This window comes from Eublepharis macularius, chromosome 18, assembly GCF_028583425.1.
Source record: "Eublepharis macularius isolate TG4126 chromosome 18, MPM_Emac_v1.0, whole genome shotgun sequence".
Lineage (NCBI taxonomy): Eukaryota > Metazoa > Chordata > Lepidosauria > Squamata > Eublepharidae > Eublepharis > Eublepharis macularius.
In genome coordinates this window covers 32,946,324-32,968,637 of record NC_072807.1, presented here as the reverse complement: position 1 = coordinate 32,968,637, position 22,314 = coordinate 32,946,324, and the positions used below count along the sequence as shown (strand labels likewise).

General features: G+C 50.0%; 1 protein-coding gene across 1 annotated transcript in view; it reads right to left on the bottom strand.

The window, feature by feature from the left end:
* Positions 1-22,314, bottom strand: part of LOXL1 (lysyl oxidase like 1) — a 38,203-nt gene that overhangs the window by 5,276 nt on the left and 10,613 nt on the right. The window contains exons 2-4 of the mRNA XM_055002959.1: positions 19,884-19,992; positions 15,348-15,485; positions 13,074-13,230 (exon numbers count right to left, since the gene is read on the bottom strand). Of these exons, the coding sequence (XP_054858934.1) occupies positions 13,074-13,230; positions 15,348-15,485; positions 19,884-19,992 (404 nt within the window). The remainder of the gene's footprint in view (positions 1-13,073; positions 13,231-15,347; positions 15,486-19,883; positions 19,993-22,314) is intronic.

The following is a 22,314-nucleotide window of genomic DNA, read 5'->3' as shown; positions in this document are numbered from 1 at the left end:
CATGGCCCATCTAGTCCAGCACCACGTTTCATACAGCAGCCAGCTTGCTGCTCTGGAAGGCCTTCCCCTGATGTTGCTTCCCAGCCCTGAGCTCCAGAGTTTTACTGCTTCTGAACATGAACGTTCCCGTGATTCGTCATGGCCCCAGATGGACCTCTCTTCCATGAATCTGTCTAACTCCCTTTTACAGCGACCTGTGCTAGTGACCCTCAATGCCTACCCTGGCAGTGAATCCCACAATGCAACAGCTCATCTACACAAGACATCTGACTCATGAAGAACACGTGTCGGGAGATGCAATGGTAGCCGGGAAAGGTAGTTTAAGAAGACAGAGCTGGCAGCAGGGAAAAGGCTTTGCTACACACTGGAGCTGTGTTAAGGGGCTGTGAAATGCCCACCAGGGAAACTTCAGCCCAATATAACCCCTCCAGATCCAAGCCCCACTTTGGAGGGCAGCTCCAGCCCATTTCCATTCCTTGCTGTCCTCTGGTTGCAATCTCACAGAGTTTTAGACTGGAGAGGTGAAATTGACAGAGCCTTCAGGGAAGCGAAGATGAAATTAACAAACTCTCTGAGGAGCCATCACTGCCGGTTATGTCTTTTTAAACTATGCTTCCTGGCTAACATTGTGTCTCCCTACTAGGGATGTGCGTTTCGGCATTCAGAATGCCGAAAGAATGCCGAAACAAAAGTGTTTCGGCATTCTTCAAGAATCCCGAAACGTTTCGGGGAATGCCGAAACGTTTCGGGATTGCCGAAAGAAAAACCCGAAACGTTTCGGGATTCTTTCGGCATTCTTTCGGCATTCGAGAATCGCCATTTTGTTTTTGCTAGCCGTTTGCCTTAGCAAGCGGCTAGCAAAATCCTGCTGGAAGCAAAGGCTTCCTGCAGGCTCTTAGAAGAGGGGAGGGGGGGAGAAGGAGTGAATCACTCACTCCTTCTGTCACCCCCCACCCCTCTTGCAAAGGAGGATAGGGAGTCCTGCTTTGCCTTGCAAATGCAAGGTGCAAGCATTGCATTGCACTTTGCATTTGCAAAGCAGCAGAGATTCCCGCCAAAACTAACAGGTAGGGGAGGGGGAGCAGGAGGAGGGTGGCTCTTGGAGTGTGGGTGGGGAAAGGCAGGGGAGTGGGGACTTTAGGAGTCACCAATCCCACTGCTGCATTCTCATGCCAGCCAATAGATTTAAATCTTTGGCTGAGGCTGCAGCAGGGGATTTAAATTTGGAGCAAGACTGTCTGGAACACTTCTGTTGCTGCTGCTGCTGAGCTGTGACCGAGAGAGGAGAAGAAGAGAGACTGCACCTGGAGCCTGGAGGACATCTGCCTGGAGGATCAACTGTGCTGGACATCCTGAGAGGACACCTGGTAGGCCTTTTTAAAATTTTTGTAAATTTTTTTGATGCTGGGCAATGTGCTGCTGTGGCCTGCCTCTGCAAAAAGGTGTTGCAGTTTATTCTTGGCATGGCCTGGGGGACAGGTTGGGCAGACAATGTTTGATGGTGGGGTGGGGGTTTCAGCATTGGTTGTTGTGCTTGCCTTCTTTAAGCTTGATCCACTGTTTTAAGATCAAAACAAGAGTGTGCCAGCTTTGGGCCTACACAGGCCAGAAGCCTTTCTTCTGGCTGGCTCTCACAGTTGTGCTTCACAATCTGGAATGGTGTGGCTTGCCTTTCTGTGTCTGGTCCCCTGCTTGCAAGGATTCCCAACAGGCTCCGTCCTGATCAACTGTGCCAGCCTGTGGGCCACACACAGGTATGGCCTGGGGGACAGGTTGGGCAGACAATGTTTGATGGTGGGGGGGGGGGTTCAGCATTGGTTGTTGTGCTTGCCTTCTTTAAGCTTGATCCACTGTTTTAAGATTAAAACAAGAGTGTGCCAGCTTTGGGCCTACACAGGCCAGAAGCCTTTCTTCTGGCTGGCTCTCACAGTTGTGCTTCACAATCTGGAATGGTGTGGCTTGCTTTTCTGTGTCTGGTCCCCTGCTTGCAAGGATTCCCAACAGGCTCCGTCCTGATCAACTGTGCCAGCCTGTGGGCCACACACAGGTATGCTGCTTTGGCCAAGGTAACCCTTTTTGGTTGCTGGCCTGGCACTCACAGTTGTGCTCCACAATCTGGAATGGTGTGGCTTGCGTTTCTGTGTCTGGTCCCCTGCTTGCAAGGATTCCCAACAGGCTCCGTCCTGATCAACTGTGCCAGCCTTCGGCCCACACACAGGCCTGCTGCTCCGGCTTTGGTAACCCTTCCCGTTTGCTGGCCTGGCACTCACTGTTTTGCTTCACATTCAGGTTGTTTATCGTTGGTGGACCTCTTCTGGACTGGACTGCACTTGGTGGACATCGGCCTGCAGATCTCTGCGTGGAGGATCAACATTGCTGGACATCTGCACTGGTGGACTGGTAGGGTTGTTGTTAAATTTGGTTTTTGAGCTTATGTCTGCTGCTGTGCCTACCTGCGAGCATATGCTTTGGCTCTGTCTTTATGGCTTGGGCCGGGGGGGGGGGGGCATTTTCTGGTTGGGCAAGAGGATATTGTTTGGGGGTTAGGGGGGCCAGCATTGATCGCAGTGCCTGCTTTCTTTCATGTTTCATTTTTCAAGTTTGAGTGTGGGGTGGGCATGAACTACTGTTTCACAGGACTAAAAAATGAGTGTGCCAGCTTTTGGCCTGCACAGGCCAGAAGCTCTGCTGGGTGGATGTGTTTTGTTTTGCTGCTGGTTGGCCCTAGCCTTTAAGGGGGGGGGGCTGACTTGGCTTGTGCAACGGGGCCTTGAATTTTGGGGGTTGCGTGTGCGGCGTGTGGTGTTGACTCTGCTAACATTTCCAATTTTCTTGACAGCATCGTGGAGGAGAGGAGGACCAGCTGCAAGACCGCCTGAACATCGCTGGACTGCAGGACTGGTGTTACTGTGAGCGAGTCCGGGTTCACATTTGGGTGGCCTTGGGGGTGGGTTCTTGCTAGCTTGGGAGGGGGGAGGCTCATCTTCAAAACACCACATCCACACCCCACACCGACATACCACAGATACATCGGTCCCGCTAAATAGTGTCTCTTAGGTAGGTAGGCCAGTTGGTAGGTGATCAGTGGATAATTGCCCTCAACATAATTATTAGGGAAACCGAGCCTAGTTTTTTTTAAAAAACTAAATAGGGACTCAGCAGGGAAAGCATTAGTGAGTGAGTGTTAGGTTTGAATTCTATATATATATATATATATATAAAAATTTGTAATAGCTGTCAATAGGCTTCCCATTAGTGCCCCCATAACTAGGGTTCCACTGCCCATCTCTGGCACCCGTGGTGGTGCCAGGCCGGCCCGGGCATACTAGTGTGTGAGTGTTTAAGGCTTTGTCACCTGTTATTGGGGTTTAGGGCCAGCTCAATTCCAGAGGAATTCAGCTGATTGGCAGGCTCAGGTTCCCTGACATAAATAGGGTTGCTTAAAAAGGCACTTGATTGTTCATCTCCAAGTCACAGAGCCACTAGAAGCACAGATTTAGAGCAGGTTAGTTAGGTCTTGAAAACAAAGTTGACCTTTGTTTTCTAAATCTTTTCTGATTAGTTAGGGTTGAATTTGGGAGGGGAAAGTATGTCGGAGAGGAAAGCAGAGAGGGGCCCCGGGGGAAAGGCTAGGGAGAAATCTAGAGGGGAGGAGGGGAGGGGGAGGGGGACTGCTGCGGCAGCCCCTCCATCTGAGCGGAGGAGGCCCTCCCCTGCGCTGCTGCCGTTCACCAGCCTGGCTTCTGGTGACAGGAAGAGGGTTCGCAAGACTCTCTTTCCTGAGGCAGCTGCTGGAGGGCCACCCCCAACCCGGGTGCGTGAGGCAGGGGCTGGCACTGGGCAGGGGCCTGCTGCTGAGGCTCCTCCTCCTCCAGTGGTTGCGAGCCAGCTGCTGGAGGAGGGGCAGCATGTGGTGTCTCCTGGGATGGGCGCGGAGCACATGACTTTCCCTGCGCTCCCGCTCACCCCAGGAACCCGGAGGATGTTGGAGGAACTGCCCGTGAGACCCCCCCTGGGGCGGTCCACCCCAGTTTCCTCTGAGGCCAGCAGCAGGCCTCTCGCGGCTGTGCAGGAGGAGAGGACGCGGGAGGAAGAGGCAGAGACTGTGGTGGAAGAGCCCACATCTCTGCCCCTTCAGCCTCGTCCATCCCCACCTGCCCGGCCGAGAGTGGGACACGGTGTGTCCGGCCAGAGCACCTCACAGGAGGTGCCACAGGGTGGTCCCGAACGCGCTTCTCCTGGGAAGCGTGGGATGCCCTTTTCCTCCGAAATCTGGAAGCACTTCCAGGCAACGGAGGATCCCCGAGCAGCCCTGTGCCTGCATTGTAGGCAGCGCGTCAGCCGTGGCAAAGATGTGTGGCATCTCTCCACGTCTGGGATGAGGTACCATATGAAGAGGCACCACCAGGCGGTGCTTCTTCGGGAGGAGGGTTCGAGTGGCGCCGCACGGCCGCCAGCTAGCCAGAAGGAGGCAGGCTCCTCTGGTGCTCTCCCCCCAAGGGTACCTGCAGGAAAGGGATGCCAAGCCTCTCTCCCGGAGATGCTTGGTATGCAGGGCGCTAGTGTGCCCAGAGAGGGGATCCGGAGGGCGAGCAGGCGCATCACGCGCCACATCGTCAACATGATAGCAGTGGATGGGCAACCGTATTCCGTAGTGGAAGACTTCGGCTTCTCAGGGCTGCTCCAAGATTGCTTTCCCTGGTACGCCGTCCCTGCTCGCACGTCGTTGAGCAGATCGGTGGTGCCCTCGTTTTACAGGGCTGCCAGGGATCATGTGAAGGCACAGCTGTCCCGGGTTGCCGGGAGAACTGTGCACTTCACATCGGACATCTGGACCTGCCCAAGTGTGCAGCAAGCGTACCTCTCGCTTACTGCTCACTGGTGGGAACCCGAGTCGGTTCTGGGTGGGGGCCGGGGGGAGGTGCCTAGCACAGCTAGACAGGGAAGGATGCGAGACCGCCAGGCCGGCTACTGCAAGGCCTTGCTTCACGCCGAGGTGCTCGACGTGTCCCACACGGCGGAGAACATCGCTGCCACCTTAAGGAGACAGTTGGACGAGTGGATAGGCCAGGGACCCGCCACCGTGGGATGCATGGTGACGGACGGTGGCAAGAACATGAGGGCAGCGGCGCATCTAGTGAGCCGAGAGAGCGTCTACTGTGCCGCTCACAAGCTTCACCTAGTGGTGAGAGATGCGCTGGGGTTGGGCTCCTCGAAGGAACCCGTGGATACCCGGACCCGTGAACTCCAGTTACTTGTCCAGAAATGTCGGAGGCTCACGGGTCACTTCTCGCGCAGCGTGAAGGCCACGCACGAACTGCGCCAGACACAGGTCAGGACAGGTGTGCCAGAGCACGCTCTGATCACTGACGTCAGCACTCGCTGGAACTCCACCTGCGCCATGCTTGAGCGCTTGGTGGAGCAGCAGGCCGCACTCCACGCGTGGCTCTCCGAGCACCGCGGTGCGAGTCAGGTGGGTGAGTTCAACCGGGAGGATTGGCTCACCATCACCCAGACAGTGGAGGTCCTGAAGCCCTTCAAGGACTTCACTGTGGCGGTCTCGTCAGACACGGCGACCCTCGGTCTGGTCATTCCCCTGGTGCACACGCTCCAGAGGAATCTGGCCACCCTTGCAGACCGGGTCGCGCCCCGTGCTGACCTTGTTCCAGCGGTGCGCGCATTAGTGAGAAGGCTGCAGCAGGGCATAGCTGCCAGGCTAACTCCTCTCACTAAGGAAGAGTCATACATGTTGGCGACCATGTGTGACCCGCGCATAAAGGGCACTTTCGCCGAGCGGGACGGGAACCTCACCCAAGCCAGAGACGGGCTCTGCTCTTGGGTGAGGCGCAGGCAGGCCAAGAGGGGACGCCTGTCGACAGGGGGGACGCAAGAGGGGCCCTGCCGTGCGGGTCCCTCTGACGCCCCCTCTGCGCAGGCCCCCCCCGAGGCCACCACCGGAGTGCCGATGGAGATGGAGATGCTCCGGTGGGCCCTCGTCCCCTCTGGGGTCGTGAGGACCGTGAGAGAGGATCCGGCGGAGGCGATGGTCAGGGACTACCTCGCGGAGCCCTGCGAGTCGCTCTCCACCGATCCGCTCAGCTACTGGGCCAGGAAGGAGTCGGTCTGGCCGGACCTCTCCCTCGAGGCGCAGCGGCTGCTCTCATGCCCTCCGACGAGCGTGGAGAGCGAGCGCGTCTTTTCACATGCGGGCGACATTGTCGGCCCACATCGCACTCGCCTTCTCCCATGGAGAGTCGAGCAGTTGACCTTCCTGAAGGTCAACTCTCGCCTCTTCGATTTCTCAGGACTGGACTTCCAGAGTGACTGAGGTGAGCCCAACTTGTGGCCTGCATCCTCTATGAGTCCAATCCTTTGGAATCGCGCTCTCCCCTGTATAAAACCCTGTATATACAGTTAAAACCGGCCAGTAGAGGGAGGGTGGTTAGGAACCAGTGGCAAAGGGAAAACACCCAGCAATTTGAAAGCCCCCCCCCCCAGGGTATTCAAAACATCTCCCATCACTGAGACATACCCTGTGGGACCAAATTTATTATGAAAAATAATGCCCCAGAAACATGGATTGCTACTGGAGGGAGAAACAGGTTAGATAGGGATTGCTTAGGTGTTTTTATCAGATGAAATCCTTGTAAAAAAAATTGTAGAAGAATTGTTGTACTGTTTTTTGAAAGTTGATGTTCCGTTCATGTAAAAAAAAGGAAAAAAAACCAAAAAAAAATGTTGTGATTATGTTTTTTAAAAGTTGATTGAATGTTCATGTAAAAAAAAAAAAAACCAAAAAAAAATGTTGTGATTATGTTTTTTAAAAGTTGATTGAATGTTCATGTTTAAAAAAAAAAAATTTGATGTTAATGTTGGGTTTGCATGGTTGGGGGATGCGGGTAGAGTGGTGGATGGGCACCGGCCAATGATGATCTCTCACAGATGTTCCCAGGTAAATTCTGAGGCTGGTGTGGGGGTGGGGGGAGACCTCTGCAGAACTGCTCCAGAAATACCATTGTCCAGTGCCTTGGAAGTGCCCAGTTCAGCTTTGTGTGTCTGAACTGAAAGCACAGCCACAGGAAATGACATAGGTTCTGCTGGACCCTGTTGCAGTGGTTCCCCCCCATTTAGTCATGTTATGGAGGGAGAGTTGTATTAGGCTGGTAGTTATGATCATCTTCTGTTTCCATGCCCTGTTGTGCCCGCTCACTATGTAACCTGCTGTAATGTTCAAAACTTTACTGTTTGTCCATTTCAAAAGAAAAATTGTGTTTAAGATTCTCTGATGTGTAGTTAATTGTGTTGTGTTGTGCTATGAGGGACAATAAGTGTAATATGTTGTGATTTGTTGACCACTTGTAATTTGAAAATGAGAAAATAAAGGTTTTTTAAACTTAATGATTGTGTGTCTGTGTTCCCTTCTTTGATGGGAGGTTGGTTCCCAGCATAGGGAACAATGGGGCAGGCTGGCCAGCCTGTTCCTGGGGTACTGGGTGTGGGGCAGCTGAGGGTGGTTTTGGTTCTGAGAGGGGCTGAGTGGAGGATTTGGGTCTGTGTGTGGCAGCTGGGGTGGGGGAACTGGGTTTGTGTGGGGCTGTAAGGAGTGGACTATGGGGGATGAGAGCACTGGTTGTCCCTTGTGCCCAAGTAGGCCCCTGCTACTGTCCTGGTGTGGGCTTCCATGCCTCTATCAGTTGCTGGCCCTCCTTTGCCATCTTTTTCTGAAATTTTCCTAGGGCTGCCAAACTCCTGGTTGGGCTTGAGTTCAGGTTAGAGAGAGTAGTTCCCTACAGAGAAACTGGCTGCTTCCAAGGGCAATCTCTTTAGAGGGCAAATGCGGACCATGGATTCTGGGGGAGATCCCTACTCAGATTTTCCTTTCCACAAGTCCCACCCCCAAATTGCCAGTAACTTCCAAGGCCAGAGTTTGCCACCCCAGAGAGATCCCGTTCCCACCCTCTTAGCCTTGGCATGAAAGTTGTAGCCCCCATGGAACGCTTCCAGGTTCCTGATTCCAAGCCCAATGACACCAATGTAAGACAATCCAGACCTCCATCAAAAATGGATTTTAAGTAGCAGTGGGATTGGGCTGCATTTCAGTCATTCACATATCTGGTTGTGTTCCCAAACATTTAGCTTATGTTTTTTTAAATCAGCGTATGGCACTTAAGGACACTTTTAAATGGTTCTAAAAACATATTTTTATTATGAAGTATTTAATGTGGCATTGATCAAGGGCAGGCCTTTTGGCCAAATGAGCAGTATCAGTACAGTAAAATTTAGACAAAGCTCATAGGAGGAAAAAGCATTCACACTGTGAAGTGGGAAGAAAGTTTCAATTTACATGTACCATGGACTCCGAAAAAGACATGTAAGTGGCATCCAGACCAAATCAGGCCTGCTTTCTCCCTTGAAGATATCAATTGATGATAGTGCTTATGTCACATCATGAGAAGACAAGGTTCACTAGAAAAGACAATAATGCTAAGAAAAATTGAAGGCAGTAGGGAAAAGAAGAATACCCTAGATGTGGTAGATTGACTTCGGTTTGCAATACATGGACAAGGTTTTTGGGATACTGTGGAGCTCAATATAATTCTAAAGTACACCACAAGTGATTTGAATGCATAAAACATACAGACACATACACATAAAATGTATATACCCCCTCCCCACCAAATTAAAGGTTTATCTTATGCCCCGGTTTTCTCCCCCATGGGAACCTAGAGTGGTTTACACATTGCTGTTCTCCCTTGATTTGTTTCACCCTCATCACAACCAGGCTAACAATAGACAGCTGCTCCATGCCTCACATTGGAGTGACTCCACCGATGGCCTTCTTAGTTGTATGAGGGGGTGGAGGGGGGGGAGGAAGGAAACAACGCACTCCTGCCCACTCTATCTGGGGCCTAGGTGACCAAATTGCTTGGCCTTGGCAAGGAGCCAGTGGTGGGGCGGCACTGGTTCTGGGGCCCCGTCCAGAACATTTGTCCAGGGCCCCAAAATCACCTAGACTGCCTCTGGAAAACACAACACAATTGTTTACTTAGGCTGAGCCAAGAACATCCATCAAGCCTACAAGGCACAGAATCAGAGTCTGCCAGATTCTAGACCAACTCTCTAGCCATTGCACTACAGTGGATATCTAAAAATTGTTCATACCCCCACCAGCAACTTGAACATTTTTCTCCAAAAGGCACACAACTTGGCTGGGTCTCAAAAAGGACTATGATGCATGGGCCTGTCAATGCATACTGGTACTAAGGCTCTGGCCGGGGGGAGGGGGGCATTGTGCCAATGCCACCCTGGCTTTGGAAGGGGACAGTAAAATAGAAGAAATAATCTAGTTTCAGTGCCTCCCCCCCTTCTCTGTCTCTCTCTCTCTCTATAATGTGAGTGAAAACATTACTATACCATCACTGAAGCCTACAGGATACTTAGGGTCTGTTCACACACGCATGATCATTTAATGGCAATGCTCTGGCATGATGATGTCTGTTCTAGGAAGTGATGTGATCATCACACAAGGCTGGGGAGCACGCACAATTCACAGCAGGCAGATTTGGGCCACAAGGGATCCTGCTTTGGCCTGTAGGGCCCAAATCAGCCCACTGCAAAGCACAGGCATACTCTCAGGGCAGCCAGATGACATCAGTGACATCACGGCAGCAGCCCCTGGAGCGTACCTTGAAGGCTCATTCACTGACTTTCCCCCTTCGGGGTGATAGGTGAGAGTGGGGGATCCCCCACCAAGGGGAAACGGATCCCTAATTGTGTCTGAGGTTGTGGAAATCAAATGGGTCATTACCTCCATATTGCTTCTGTCTTTGAGGGACTTACATGCACATCATATTTAACTCCAGATTTCTTGATTGTCAAGGAATGCATGTGGTGGGGGGTGGGGGGAAGGGTGGGAGAAGGGCACCTGAGGGTGAGGGTGGCATTTGGCATGCAAAATGCCACCCCTGGCAAGACAAGCCTCTCCCAGCTGTCAGTGGTAGAGATGAGAGCAGAGCACCCACTTGGGGAGGCCATGAAATGGCCCCCCCAAGTGGGAGCAGGCTGAGCCTTGGTGGGGGGATGGGAGGAAGGGTGGGAGAAGGGCCCCAGAGGGTTGGGGGGGGATTTTGTTGCAGTGGTTCCCCCCCATTAAGTCATGTTATGGAGGGAGAGTTGTATTAGGCTGGTAGTTATTATGATCATCTTCTGTTTCCATGCCCTGTTGTGCCCGCTCACTATGTGACCTGTTGTAATGTTCAAAACTTTACTGTTTGTCCATTTCAAAAAAAAAATTGTGTTTAAGATTCTCTGATGTGTAGTTAATTGTGTTGTGTTGTGCTATGAGGGACAATAAGTGTAATATGTTGTGATTTGTTGACCACTTGTAATTTGAAAATGAGAAAATAAAGGTTTTTTAAACTTAATGATTGTGTGTCTGTGTTCCCTTCTTTGATGGGAGGTTGGTTCCCAGCATAGGGAACAATGGGGCAGGCTGGCCAGCCTTCTCTGCGGGTGGTGGGGGGGTCAGGGGGGTGGTTGTCTGTGTGCCAGGGCAGGTGCTCTTTCCCAGGGACGATTTGGCACTGCCACCATTGTGGCACCCCTTGTCTGTGCAGAACTGCCCTGGGAAAGAGAGTTTAGGGGTTCCCAAAAGGGGAGGGCAGGCCAGCCTGTTCCTGGGGTTATGGTGGGTGTGGGGCAGGTGGGGGTTGATTTGGGTCTGTGAGGGGCTACTGGGGGGATTTGGGTCTGTGTGTGGCAGCTGGGGGGGAATTGGGTTTGTGTGGGGCTGTGAGGGGTGGACTTTAGGGGCTGAGAGCACCTACTTGGGGAGGCCATGAAACGGCCCCCCCAAGTGGGAGCAGGCTGAGCCTTGGTGGGGGGTGGGAGGAGGGGTGGGAGAAGGGCCCCAGAGGGTTGGGGGGCATTTTGCATGCAAAATGCCACCCCTGGCAACACAAGCCTCCCCCAGCTGTCAGTGGTAGAGATTAGAGCACCTACTTGGGGAGGCCATGAAATGCCCCCCCCAAGTGGGAGCAGGCTGAGCCTTGGTGGGGGGTGGGAGGAGGGGTGGGAGAAGGGCCCCTGAGGGCTGGGGGGCATTTTGCATGCAAAATGCCACCCCTGGCAAAGGAAGCCTGCCTCTTCATTTTTTCCCCATAGGAAATAATGAAGAAAGATCAGCAGCAGCATGCTAACAATATGCTGCTCCTTTGCTTTCTTATGGGGAGGATGGGGGGACCTGCTTTGGGGGGCCATAACATGGCCCCCCAAAGTCCAATCTGTCTGAAACTTGGGTAGTTGTTAGAGAAGGGTTAGAGGAAGGTCCCCACCAATTTTGGGCTTATTTGGTGGGAAAATGCCTCCTCCAGGCGTCCTGAAAGACGGAGGCATTTTCCCAACAAAAAAACCCGAAAGAATCCCGAAAGAATGCCGAAATAATGCCGAATCCCGAATCCCGAAAGAGATTCTTGTTTCGGCTTTCGGCTAATGACGGTAGAGAATCTTGTTTCGGGTAATCCCGAAACAAGAAAGCCGAAAGTTTTTTCCTTGCACACCCCTACTCCCTACCCTTGACGAATACGCACTGAGGCGTCTCATGTAGAGAGACTCATTGAGTAAAGCACAAAGGAAGAAGCCTCATGTGTTCCTACGGGACTTCTCTGAGGAGGTTCCAGTTACTATTGAACCTCTCTGCCTTTATTTATGTGACCCTGTTTGATTGTTGCTATTGTGGGAGAGGAAGAGACATGGGCAAGACGAGGAGAACTGTAATGCTGTCTCTTTTTCGAGTTTCAGAGGGGGACAATCAAAGAGGCAGTGAGATAAAAAGGTCAGGGATTTGTTTTTCCTTGCTTTCTACTATCCCGCTGCCGTCCTTTGAAGTGTAGATTGTATTCTCTGGGACTTCCTTTTCATGACAGCTCATATCACACACCTCTCCATCTTGCTACTAAGGATACCAAACGTGCCATCCTGATATCCACCCGCATCATCTTTAGACTAGACAGCTTGAAAAATATCTTTCTCTTCCCTTTCTTATCCTATATGGAGTTGCAACAATAAATGAACGCATATTTCTTTTCTAAAATTTAACCAAGGCTCAGAGCTTAAGTTTGATTCTCAGTCCATGCACGCACTCTCTGTAGTGCAGGCTCATTTGCACGTGCTTCATTACATACCAGGCAACTCTGCTAACTGTGTTTGTAATGCTCGTAAACATGTTGGCCAGCGTAGGGTTGACGTTTGCATAGTGCAGCCATTTAACCACCCTAAGAGGACCCAAACACACACAGGCTTGCTTTCCAAAAGTTCCTTCTCAGAAGACTATATCCCTGAAAAAACCTAGGGCTGTACAGCCAAACAGAAGGTGGAAGTTGGGAAATTAAGCCCATGGTTCAAATCCCGGCTCAGCCACAGCTGGTAGCATTAGGTCATTCTCTAGTTCTCAAGACCAAAGCGATGGATCATCTCTTGATAAGGTTGCCAATTTCCAGGTGGGGCCCAGAGTTCTCCTGGAATTACAGCTGATCTCCAGACTTCAGAGATCAGTTCCCCTGGAAGAAAAGGCAACTTCAGAGCACGGACTCTATGGTAGCACACCCCTCCAGGCACACCCCCAGATTTCCAGGAATTTCCCAAACTGGAGTAGGCAGCCTATCATTTTTTTTGTTGGTTCACACTTTGCTGGTTGGGGTAATCTAAATCTGATCAGGAAATCAACTCAGTAGCTAGAAGCATTGATGTCTTTCCCTCTTGCCCTTTTCCTGATCTTAATTGCCTCCCTCATCAAACTCCAATTTGGGGTGGGGGAGATACAGGAGCTTGCATGGAATGAAAGGCTTGCCCACTAGTTAAGATCTTCACCTCAAGGTCTGCTCTGTGTGTCCACATCTGTGGAGCTGAGATTATCAGTTGCCAGAAAACAGGGACTTTTGGGTGGTGGCTCCCTGTCTGTGGCACACTTCCTCCCCGGAAGTTTACCAGCTGCCAGGGGAAAAAGATTCTATTTGCTTTGAGTTGAGTCCTTAAACTAGATAGATTCTTCCCTCCAGCTCTCTTGTGGCCCTCACCTGTGTGTGCGACGTGCAGGCGTAGCGTTTGAGGTTCCCGAAATCACAGGTAGTGTCCTCTAGGCAGAAGCTTGCCTTGTGGCCTTCCGCCACCTTTTTGCCTGTGGCGGCATCGAGCAAGTCGTAGTGGCTGAACTCATCCATGCTGTGGTAATGCCTGTGGGAGGGAGAGCAGGGCATGAGGAATGCACAAGGACGCCTGGGCTGCGCTTATGTGCGCTATGGTGCCAGGAGACTCTTGCTTGCTCTGGTGGCATGGTGGGATGAACAAGAAGGCCAGCCCAACATGCTGCCAAGGAGTGCAATAGGTATGTAGACTGGTGCTCTGATGCTACTAGACAGCTTCATAAGGCATTTGTAGGGCTGATTCACATGATGTTGCGAGCATTCGGACACATCCCTGAGTAGAGGAGGGCAGTCTTAGCCAATGGACCACAGGGGCAGCTGCTCCGAGCCTCATGCTGTGTGAAGACCCGACAACTTGGGCTACTAGGTCCCATAGCCTTCCAGTATGGGGGGAACCTGGTACTTACCCGGGAGTCTCCTTCTTGTGCATGGTGTGCTTGCGCTCCTGGTGCAAATGTGCCGACGTCATTTCCGGAAGTGATCTCATCGTGCCTTCCAAAACTGGCTCCAAGCAAAATGTGTGGGAAGACTCCCGTGGCCGGTGCGATGATGTCACTTCTGGATGTCGTTGTGTCTCCTGGGAGCGTGCGCACAGCATGTGTTGCCAGGGTGCTGGCCAGTTGTGGGCGATTGCAGGGTAGCCAGTGACGAGCACCTGGGATCCCTAGTTGGCTATCCGTTCCCCCCAATGAAGGGAGTTAAAAATGAAAAAAAAACCAGCAGGCTGTCCCTGCTTCTACACTTGCACCGTCCCATCCATGGCTCGGGCAGCTGGCTTCTTCTGACAACCGCTCACACTGGATGAGGGCTGCCTTGGCTTGGACCCAGTAGGGAGGCCAGGCAGTGGCCCTAGTGAGAGTTGGCAATGATTTTTTTTGGGGGGGGGCATCCTGGACTTGTTCCCAGGGCCCCAGAATCACTGCCCTTGCGGTCCCCAAGATCAGAAACCCCGGCCACGTGTCACCTTTTATTAGGACTAACCCAAGGACTTTTTAACAGTGCGCAGGCTTTTGAATTCTCCAGAAAGGGCAGCTGATACAAACGTTAAAACAGAGAAGAAAACAGATATTTCAGGTCAATGTGATTTTAAGATCCCTCTCATGTCAGGATACGCCGAAACTTGTGACATGCAAAGAAGACTGGATTTCAATTGCTGCTGGCAGGGGCCATAAAGTCTAGCAAAAACAATACCGTGAAGCCTAGCTAAGACAGAATTCAAACTGTCAAGGTCTATAATAAAGTATATTTAATACAAGTTTGTGTGCAATCATTCCAAAGGTATTTCACTGCATAGCCATCTACAGCCAGTTATAGTCTATAAAGTGCATGTACCTACAAAGAGCTTTAAGCTCACATATACCAATCCTATAACGCACTGAAGTGCTAATGCTATTAAATATTCCATATACACTCCAAGTGGTGCAGAGTGGTAGGCTGCAGTACTGCAGCCTAAGTTCTGTTCACAACCTGAGTTCGATCCTGGCCGAAGCCGGGTTCAGGTAGCCAGCTCAAGGTTGACTCAGCCTTCCATCTTTCTGAGGTTGGTAAAATGAGTACCCAGTTTCCTCAGGGCGGGGGGGGGGGAGGGTAAAACACCCCATAACAAACAAACAAAAAAAAGTCTGTCAAGAAAACATTGTGATGCGACGTCCCCCCATGGGTCAGTAATGACTCGGTGCTTGCACAGGGAACTACCTTTACCTTTTTTATCTACTCCAAATGTACACTCCAAGTATAGGATATAGGAATTGCTATATGTAATATCTGAACGATTTTGAATTATTACACACAAACTTGCATTCAATATACTTTATTATAGACCTTGATAGTTTAAATTCTGTCTTAGGTTTCACGGTATTGTTTTTGCTAGACTTTCCTACTCATGATACTCTCATATTCTGGCTGGCAGGGGCCATAAAAGCAAGAAGCAATATATAGCGGTCATAATCAAGGTATTATGTGGATGGTGCTTCGGGGATTTTCCTTTGGGAGCAACACTGCTGTAAACAGCTTGTCCCCAAGGGCATCCAGCAAGTTTTCATGGCAGAGTGGGGATTCGAACCTGGGGCTCCCATATCTTAGTCTGGCACTTGCCCCTTTCCAGCCGTAACCCCTGTGAGGCAGAGATTCCCCCGGACCCCCACTCACTGATGGCAACTGTGCCACTCCCAGGTGTGCCGAGCCCGGTTGGGCAGGAAATCCGCAGTGCCTTGGTTCTTCACTCGCTGGGGGAAGCGCAGCAGAACTCGGACATCATAGTCTGTAGCTTCAGGGGTATAAGCGGTGCTGGAAGACAGGAGAAGAGTAAGGGAGGAGCTTTGTGGAAATGCACCAGTCCTGAGTGCAAATGCTGGCAACTTTGGAGCTGGCACCTGGAGCTTTTCAATAGCAGTGAACTGCAAGCAATTTTTATTCCACACCTGAAAAAGCTTCGACAGCCGATTCCTACAAATATCAACCCTCTGTTTATTTGACTCATCTCCTCTCTTTTTCCTGCTGCTTTAGTTCTCTTGGCCTTCTAGGGTTTTGAAATGAAATAATTTGTGGGAAACTAAGCTCCCGTGTTGAAAATACGGCTGCCTGTCTTGAGTTGCTTTCTAATGGATGATATTGTATTTGTTTTACTTTGAGTGCCCATTGAGGCAGAAAGGGGGCAATTAATAATAATAACAGCAATACAGGAAGTGAAGTAGCCAGGCTGGGTTTTGGATGCGTGGGTAGGGCAGTTGGCAACCTTAACTAGGAGGCCAGGGAATGTGGCCTGGATGAACTCCCACCAAGGGAAGAAACAGACATTCAGAGCGCTTTTGGAATACAGGTAAAGTTGTCACCTCTGCTCTAAACTGAAAATGGCAGGAGAGGTGACGGTTTGGATTGGTTTTGCACAGGGGTCATTTCGTAGAAAAAGAGCTGGAGGAACTCATTAGCATAACTTATTAGCATATGCCACACCTCTTGCCATCACTGGAAGTGTGTCGTTAATATAACCGATTTGCATATGCCACACCCCCTGACTGGCTGTTTTGGACCCAATCCTGGCCATTCAGGGCCGAAATTAGGCCCAAAATGGCAAAAAGGGGCTGAAAATGGCTGAAAAGGGGCCCCAAATGGTCAGGATCAGGCCGCTGCTGAGCGGGAGAGTGATCCACCACCCGTCAGAGGCCTGATCCAGGCCATTTCGGCCCCAGTCTAGGCCGAAATGGGCCCAAAATGGCCAGGAGTCAGGTGGGTGGGGCCACCTTACATGTGACCTCTTTGGGGAATTGCTGGAACTGTGTTCCTGTGCGTTCCCGCTCGAAATGAGCCCTGGTTTTGCATACTGAAGTTCCCAGATTCAAATCCCAGCATCCCCAGAGATCCCAGGTCATGAGAGAGACTTATCTAAGACTGGCACAGTAGACTGGCACAGAATGGTATCTCAAGATTTGGGTCCTTGGCAGGGCAATTAAAAGATCTTGGGCTACTGATGCTGGAGTGGCTTATTTTGGGTGGTAACGCTGGCAGTGCAAGAGCATTGCTTGTGCTCTTATGAAGTTCTGTGTTTCGCTGTGTAATATTTTGCAGGGGCGGCTTGGATGCAACATTACATGATGGTAGATTTTGGTGTCTGTCTCCCCCTTTCCATTCAAGCAAATGGCACTCAAGATAAATGTAGCCACTTCACCTGTATTTGCATAATTGACTCAGTTTTGCATAATTGCATCTTTATGGATGGCTCTGAATTTACAATTATTTGAAATCGGTGATTTTCTTCTTTTTTAAAAGCAAGGAAACAGTGACAAGATAGAGATATGGGGATGTGGGTGGATATAGAGAGATGGTGCGAAGATTTCCAAGTGTTTCTCCTTAACCACGAAAGCTAGCAAGCTTGCCTTTAAATAAAACCGAAAACTCAATTCTCTCAAGCTAGCAAAACCTGCGCTCACAGAATAAATTAGTTTATGTGCTTAGAACCGATCTTATCGGAGGAAGTACCTGCGTAGGGCTACATCTTCTCTTAAAAATACCATTTCCTGTATTTTGATGACCTGCGCTTGGCCTTGTAGCTGGGGGATAGAATACTGAGAAGCAAGATATATATTAATACCATAACTGCTTTGCTTATCCTGGGGCCATTGGCCATAAAACTGCCATAATAAATCATCAGTTAATCAATCTTATATTGCTCAACATCTGTAGAGGAGAAGAGAGCAGTAAATAAAAGAGGGATTCATAGTGAATAGGGTCACCAGCCTCCAGGTGAGGTCTGGCATTTACCTGGTATTGCAACTGAACTCCCGGCTATCGAGGTCAGTTCTCCTGGAGAGCAAGATTTGAGGCCAGTAGTTCCTTAAAGAATGTAGCAACAAGATTTTCAGGGTATAAGTTTCGAGAGTCATAGCTCCCTTCGTTAGATGAGGGGAGCTTTGACTCTCAAATGCTTATTCCCTGGAAATTGTGTTGGTCTTTAAAGTGCTACTGGATTCGAATCCTGCTCTTCTGGAGAGCCAGTTTGGTGTAGTGGTTAAGAGCGATGGGACTCTAATCTGGAGAACTGGGTTTGATTCTCCATTCCTCCACTTGAAGGCAGCTGGGTGACCTTGGGTCAGTCACAGCTCTCTCAGCCCCACCCACCTCACAGGGTGATTGTTGTGGGGATAATAATAACATACTTTGGAAACCACTCTGAGTGGGCATTAAGTTGTCTTGAAGGGTGGTACATAAATTGAATGTTATTATTATTCTATTATTATTATTCTACTGCAGACCACATTTCTACTCAACTAAAACTATCTTTGTGTAAGTTCCCTGAGAGAAAATGGCAGCTTTGGAGGGTGGACTCTATGGCATCACTAGGGTTGCCAATCTCCTGATGGACACTAAACACAAGAAATCTCCTGCTGGAGGCAGGGGACCCCCCACTCCCTATGGAGTGTGGGAGCGCTCTCAGGGCAGCACATGGCCTGCATGATGATGTCACTTCCCGGAAGTGACATCATTATGCAGGCTGGAAGCACACATGAAAAAGGGACACCTAAAGGTTGGTGCCGGGGGGTGGGATATCTGCCCTCCAACTCCACCCCCTCCAGGCTCCACCCCCATACCTCCAGGAATTTCTCAAGCTGGAGTTGGCAACTCTAACATTAAGCACGGTGAGGCCATCTTGGGGACTCTTTACCTATGCTGAATATTTATTTGCTGCCTGTCTCTGTTCATATTCAAAAAAGCACACCTGCACATTAATAAAAAGCATTAAAATCATAACTAAAACCAATTGAAAAAAATTAAGAACAGAAGCAAAGTTTTTTAAAAAGTCAGAAAAGACTGGCCTGCAAAACAGTAGTGCTGAGGGGCAGGCAATCAAAAGCAGGACCAGCTCATCAATCAAAGTGTTTGAAAATAAAATAGTCTTAGCCTAATGACTAAAGAGGGTGAGTGACAGATTAAGGAGAAGAACGAGGAGAACAGCATTCCAAGGAGGGCGGAGCCACCCCTTAGTAGTCCCTATCCTTTGTGGCCGCCTGCCTGCTTCTAAAAGTGTGTTTGTGGTGGGGAGAGTCACAAAGCAGAGTCTATGAGGAAGAGGGCATATTTACAACAACTGGCCTGTCTGCCCACATTTTTGCAACCAGGCTGCGTTGAATTCCCACAAATCAGCTTTGTTTTCTCCCATCATTGCCACATCCAAGATACAGTGTGATGATCAAGGACTATTATTTTATTTTATTCAACTCACTATGAGTTCCGCAACTGTGGGAGGAGGAGCTGAGAACTGTTGTGTTTGAATTGTCGTGCCCATGAGTTGTGGGGATAATAGCATACTTTGTAAACTGCTCTGAGTGGGCATTAAGTTGTTCTGAATACATATATTGAATATATAAATCAAATATTATTATTATTATTATTATACATGGATATTGTCTGTTACACACTAAAGGACGTAAAGTCAAGAGCTGTCGACTATCTGGGGTCCCTTTCCCTCACTTTCCACTTGTTTTAGCCTCTGATTACCCTCTTTGTCATAAAGAGTCCAGTAGCACCTTTAAGACTAACCAATTTTATTGTAGCATAAGCTTTCGAGAATCAAGTTCTCTTCGTCAGATGCATGGTACAAACTGGTCAAATACAGAAGAGGAGGAGGGAGAGGGGAGAGAAGGGGACATATATCAGAAGGGGACAAGATGCAATTAGCGGGGAGGCAACCAAAACATTCCTTTGCATCTTGTCCCCTTCTGATATATGTCCCCTTCTCTCCCCTCTCCCTCCTCCTCTTCTGTATTTGACCAGTTTCTGTACTATGCATCTGACGAAGAGAACTTGATTCTCGAAAGCTTATGCTACAATAAAATTGGTTAGTCTTAAAGGTGCTACTGGACTCTTTTTGATTTTGCTACTACAGACTAACACGGCTAACTCCTCTGCCTCTTTGTCATGGAAGGAAATCTGAGGCAGAAGCAAGTGGGCACTCCGGGGGACCTAAAGAGAAAAGAACACTCTTAGACATGTACAGAGAATACCACTTGCAGCGGAAGGGAAACCAAAAAGGGCAGGCATGGGTGGGCTTGCAAGCGTTCTAGAGGCATGCGGTTTGTTTGCCACCAGGGGAAAGAATATTGGGGAAACCTGCTTTGGGTTGTCATGAAGTGTGTGTGGGGGGAGGAGGTTTCAGGAATCAGCTGGGATGCAAAAATAGAGGAGACCTACCTTGCGAGGCATTTCTCCTCGGCGGCACAGCGGAGGGAGTAGAGGTGAGCTCTCTGGACGTAAGTCGAAGCCTGGACGTAGTTTGGATCTGGTACAAGATCAGGCAGGCCTGGTGAGAGGAGGGGGGTGAGGATGTGTTAAGGGAGAGACAGCAGCTAGGGTTGCCAAATTCCAGGTGGGTCCAGGAGCGTTCCTGGAATTGCAACTGATTTCCAGACGATCAGTTCCCCTGAAGAAAATGGTAGCTTTGGAGGGTGGACATCTCCACTGAGTTCCCTCCCCTGGCACCATCCCCAAATCTCCAGGAATCTCCCAAGCTAGAGTTGGCAGCCTGAACAGCAGCCTCAGGTGCAAACACTACCAATCCGACAGAGGGTGCAAATCCAAGCATGAGACCTGAAGTTCTCCCGAAATTACAATTCATCTCCAGATGAGCGAGATCAGTTCTCCTGGAGGAAACAGCAACTCTGGAGGGTGGACTCTATCGTACCACATCCTTGGGGGACTCCCTCTTCTCCACAGACTCTGCCTCCGACCCACAAGTCTTCAACCCAGGGTTGGCAACCGTAACACAACCACACACTCCCAAGCCAGATAACGATTTACGGTGCCATGGTAATCAAGGGATGCTGCAACACAGGGTGCAAATGCAACCAATGAAATTTGGCCATTGAAGCCTCAAGACAATCGGGGCAGCTAAGTGATACACCTGGAAAGGGCTGTTGTTGCCCTCACACCTGATGTGTTTTAGAGATTCTTCTTTTGGGGGGATAGATCCAGAGGAGTTAGCCGTGTTAGTCTGTAGTAGCAAAACAGAAAAGAGTCCAGTAGCACCTTTAAGACTAACCAACTTTACTGTAGCATAAGCTTTCGAGAACCACAGTTCTCAGTGCATCCGACGAAGAGAGCTGTGGTTCTCGAAAGCTTATGCTACAGTAAAGTTGGTTAGTCTTGAAGGTGCTACTGCACTCTTTTCTTTTGGGGAGAATGTTTGTTTAAAACAACCGGATACAACCTCTCCTTCTGGCGAAACGGGGTCGCTGTGTCACGTATGGCATTTTAATCCTTTTAACGGCACCTCTTGGGTTCCTTTGCTGCTTATGACCGCTAATGTTGTGTGACTGATGTGCGGCATTCCTTTTAGGGCAAAGCAGACAAACTCGTATATTTTCCAAGCCTGCCTGCCTGTTCTGGAGAGGATTAAATTGGCGATTTCATTAGCTGAGATGCCTGTTCACTGTGCACATGGTTCTTTTCTTCCCCCTCTGCAGCACGGATGGGCCATCCTCATGCCACTATTTGCAGGCAGTGTGGTGTAGCAGTTAGAGTGTTAGTCTCACATCGGGGAGACCCTCCTTCAAAACCCCTCTCAGCTCGAAAGCTCACTGTAACTATTCCTGTGCATCTGGCTGCAAAAGCTGTCATAAAACATACTGTTGAAAAATGTGGAAATAGAACAGAAATGGTAAACTACTGCTGGGACATCAGGCAATTTCCAGGGTCCTGCGAAATTAAGGTTGCGACTCTTGGGAAGGAAATTCCTAGAGCTTTGGGGGTGGAGCCTTGGAAGGGCGGAGTTTGGGGAGGAGACAGAGTTCAGCTGGGCTGCGATGCGGTTAATAGGGTTGCCAGCAGGAGCCTGGGAGGAGTACAGAGTCAGGTTGCCAGGTCCAGGATGAGATTTCCTGGAGATTTGGGGGGTGAAGCCTGGAGAGAGCAGGGTTTGGGGAGGGGACGGGCCATAGAGTTCAACCTTCAAAGCAGCCATTTTTTCCTGGGGAACTGGTCACTGAGGCCTGGAGGTCAACTGTAATTCTGGGAGATCTCCAGCTACCACCTGGAGGCTGGCAACCCTAGAACATAGGGGGGTGGCTGTCAGCAACAGGAAGAAATCACTTCCAGGGAGATAGTTTCAGGAGGGTAGTCCTGTTGGTCTGCAGTAGAAGAGCAAGGTTCAGGACCAGTAGCAGCTTAAAGTCCAACTAGATGTCCAGGGATGTCCATGGACTTTCAAGAGTCCGCGCTCCCTTCATCAGATCCGAATCGACGAAGGAAGCTCTGACTCTCGAAAGCTCATAACCTGGAAATCTAGTTGAGATTTAAGCTGCTACTGGACCCAAATCACTTTCAGAAACATCCTGGAAGTGATGTCATGACTCTCTGGAAGTGATGTCATCATGACTCTCTAGGAATTGCCAGAAACTCGCAATTCATAGAGAGGACTAATGCCCCTTCCAAGTTCTGCCCAGAAGTGATGTAACCCCTTAGGCCCGGCAGGCATTTTTTATTTTATTTTAGAGCATTGATGAGAAATGTGAGGTTGGGGGATCTTTTGTTCCCACCGGGTAACTGGCAGCAACCCTAGGTGCCATAAAGTGTGTCCTCCATAACTGCCACTTTCTCCATGGGAACTGATCGCTGTAGTCTGGAG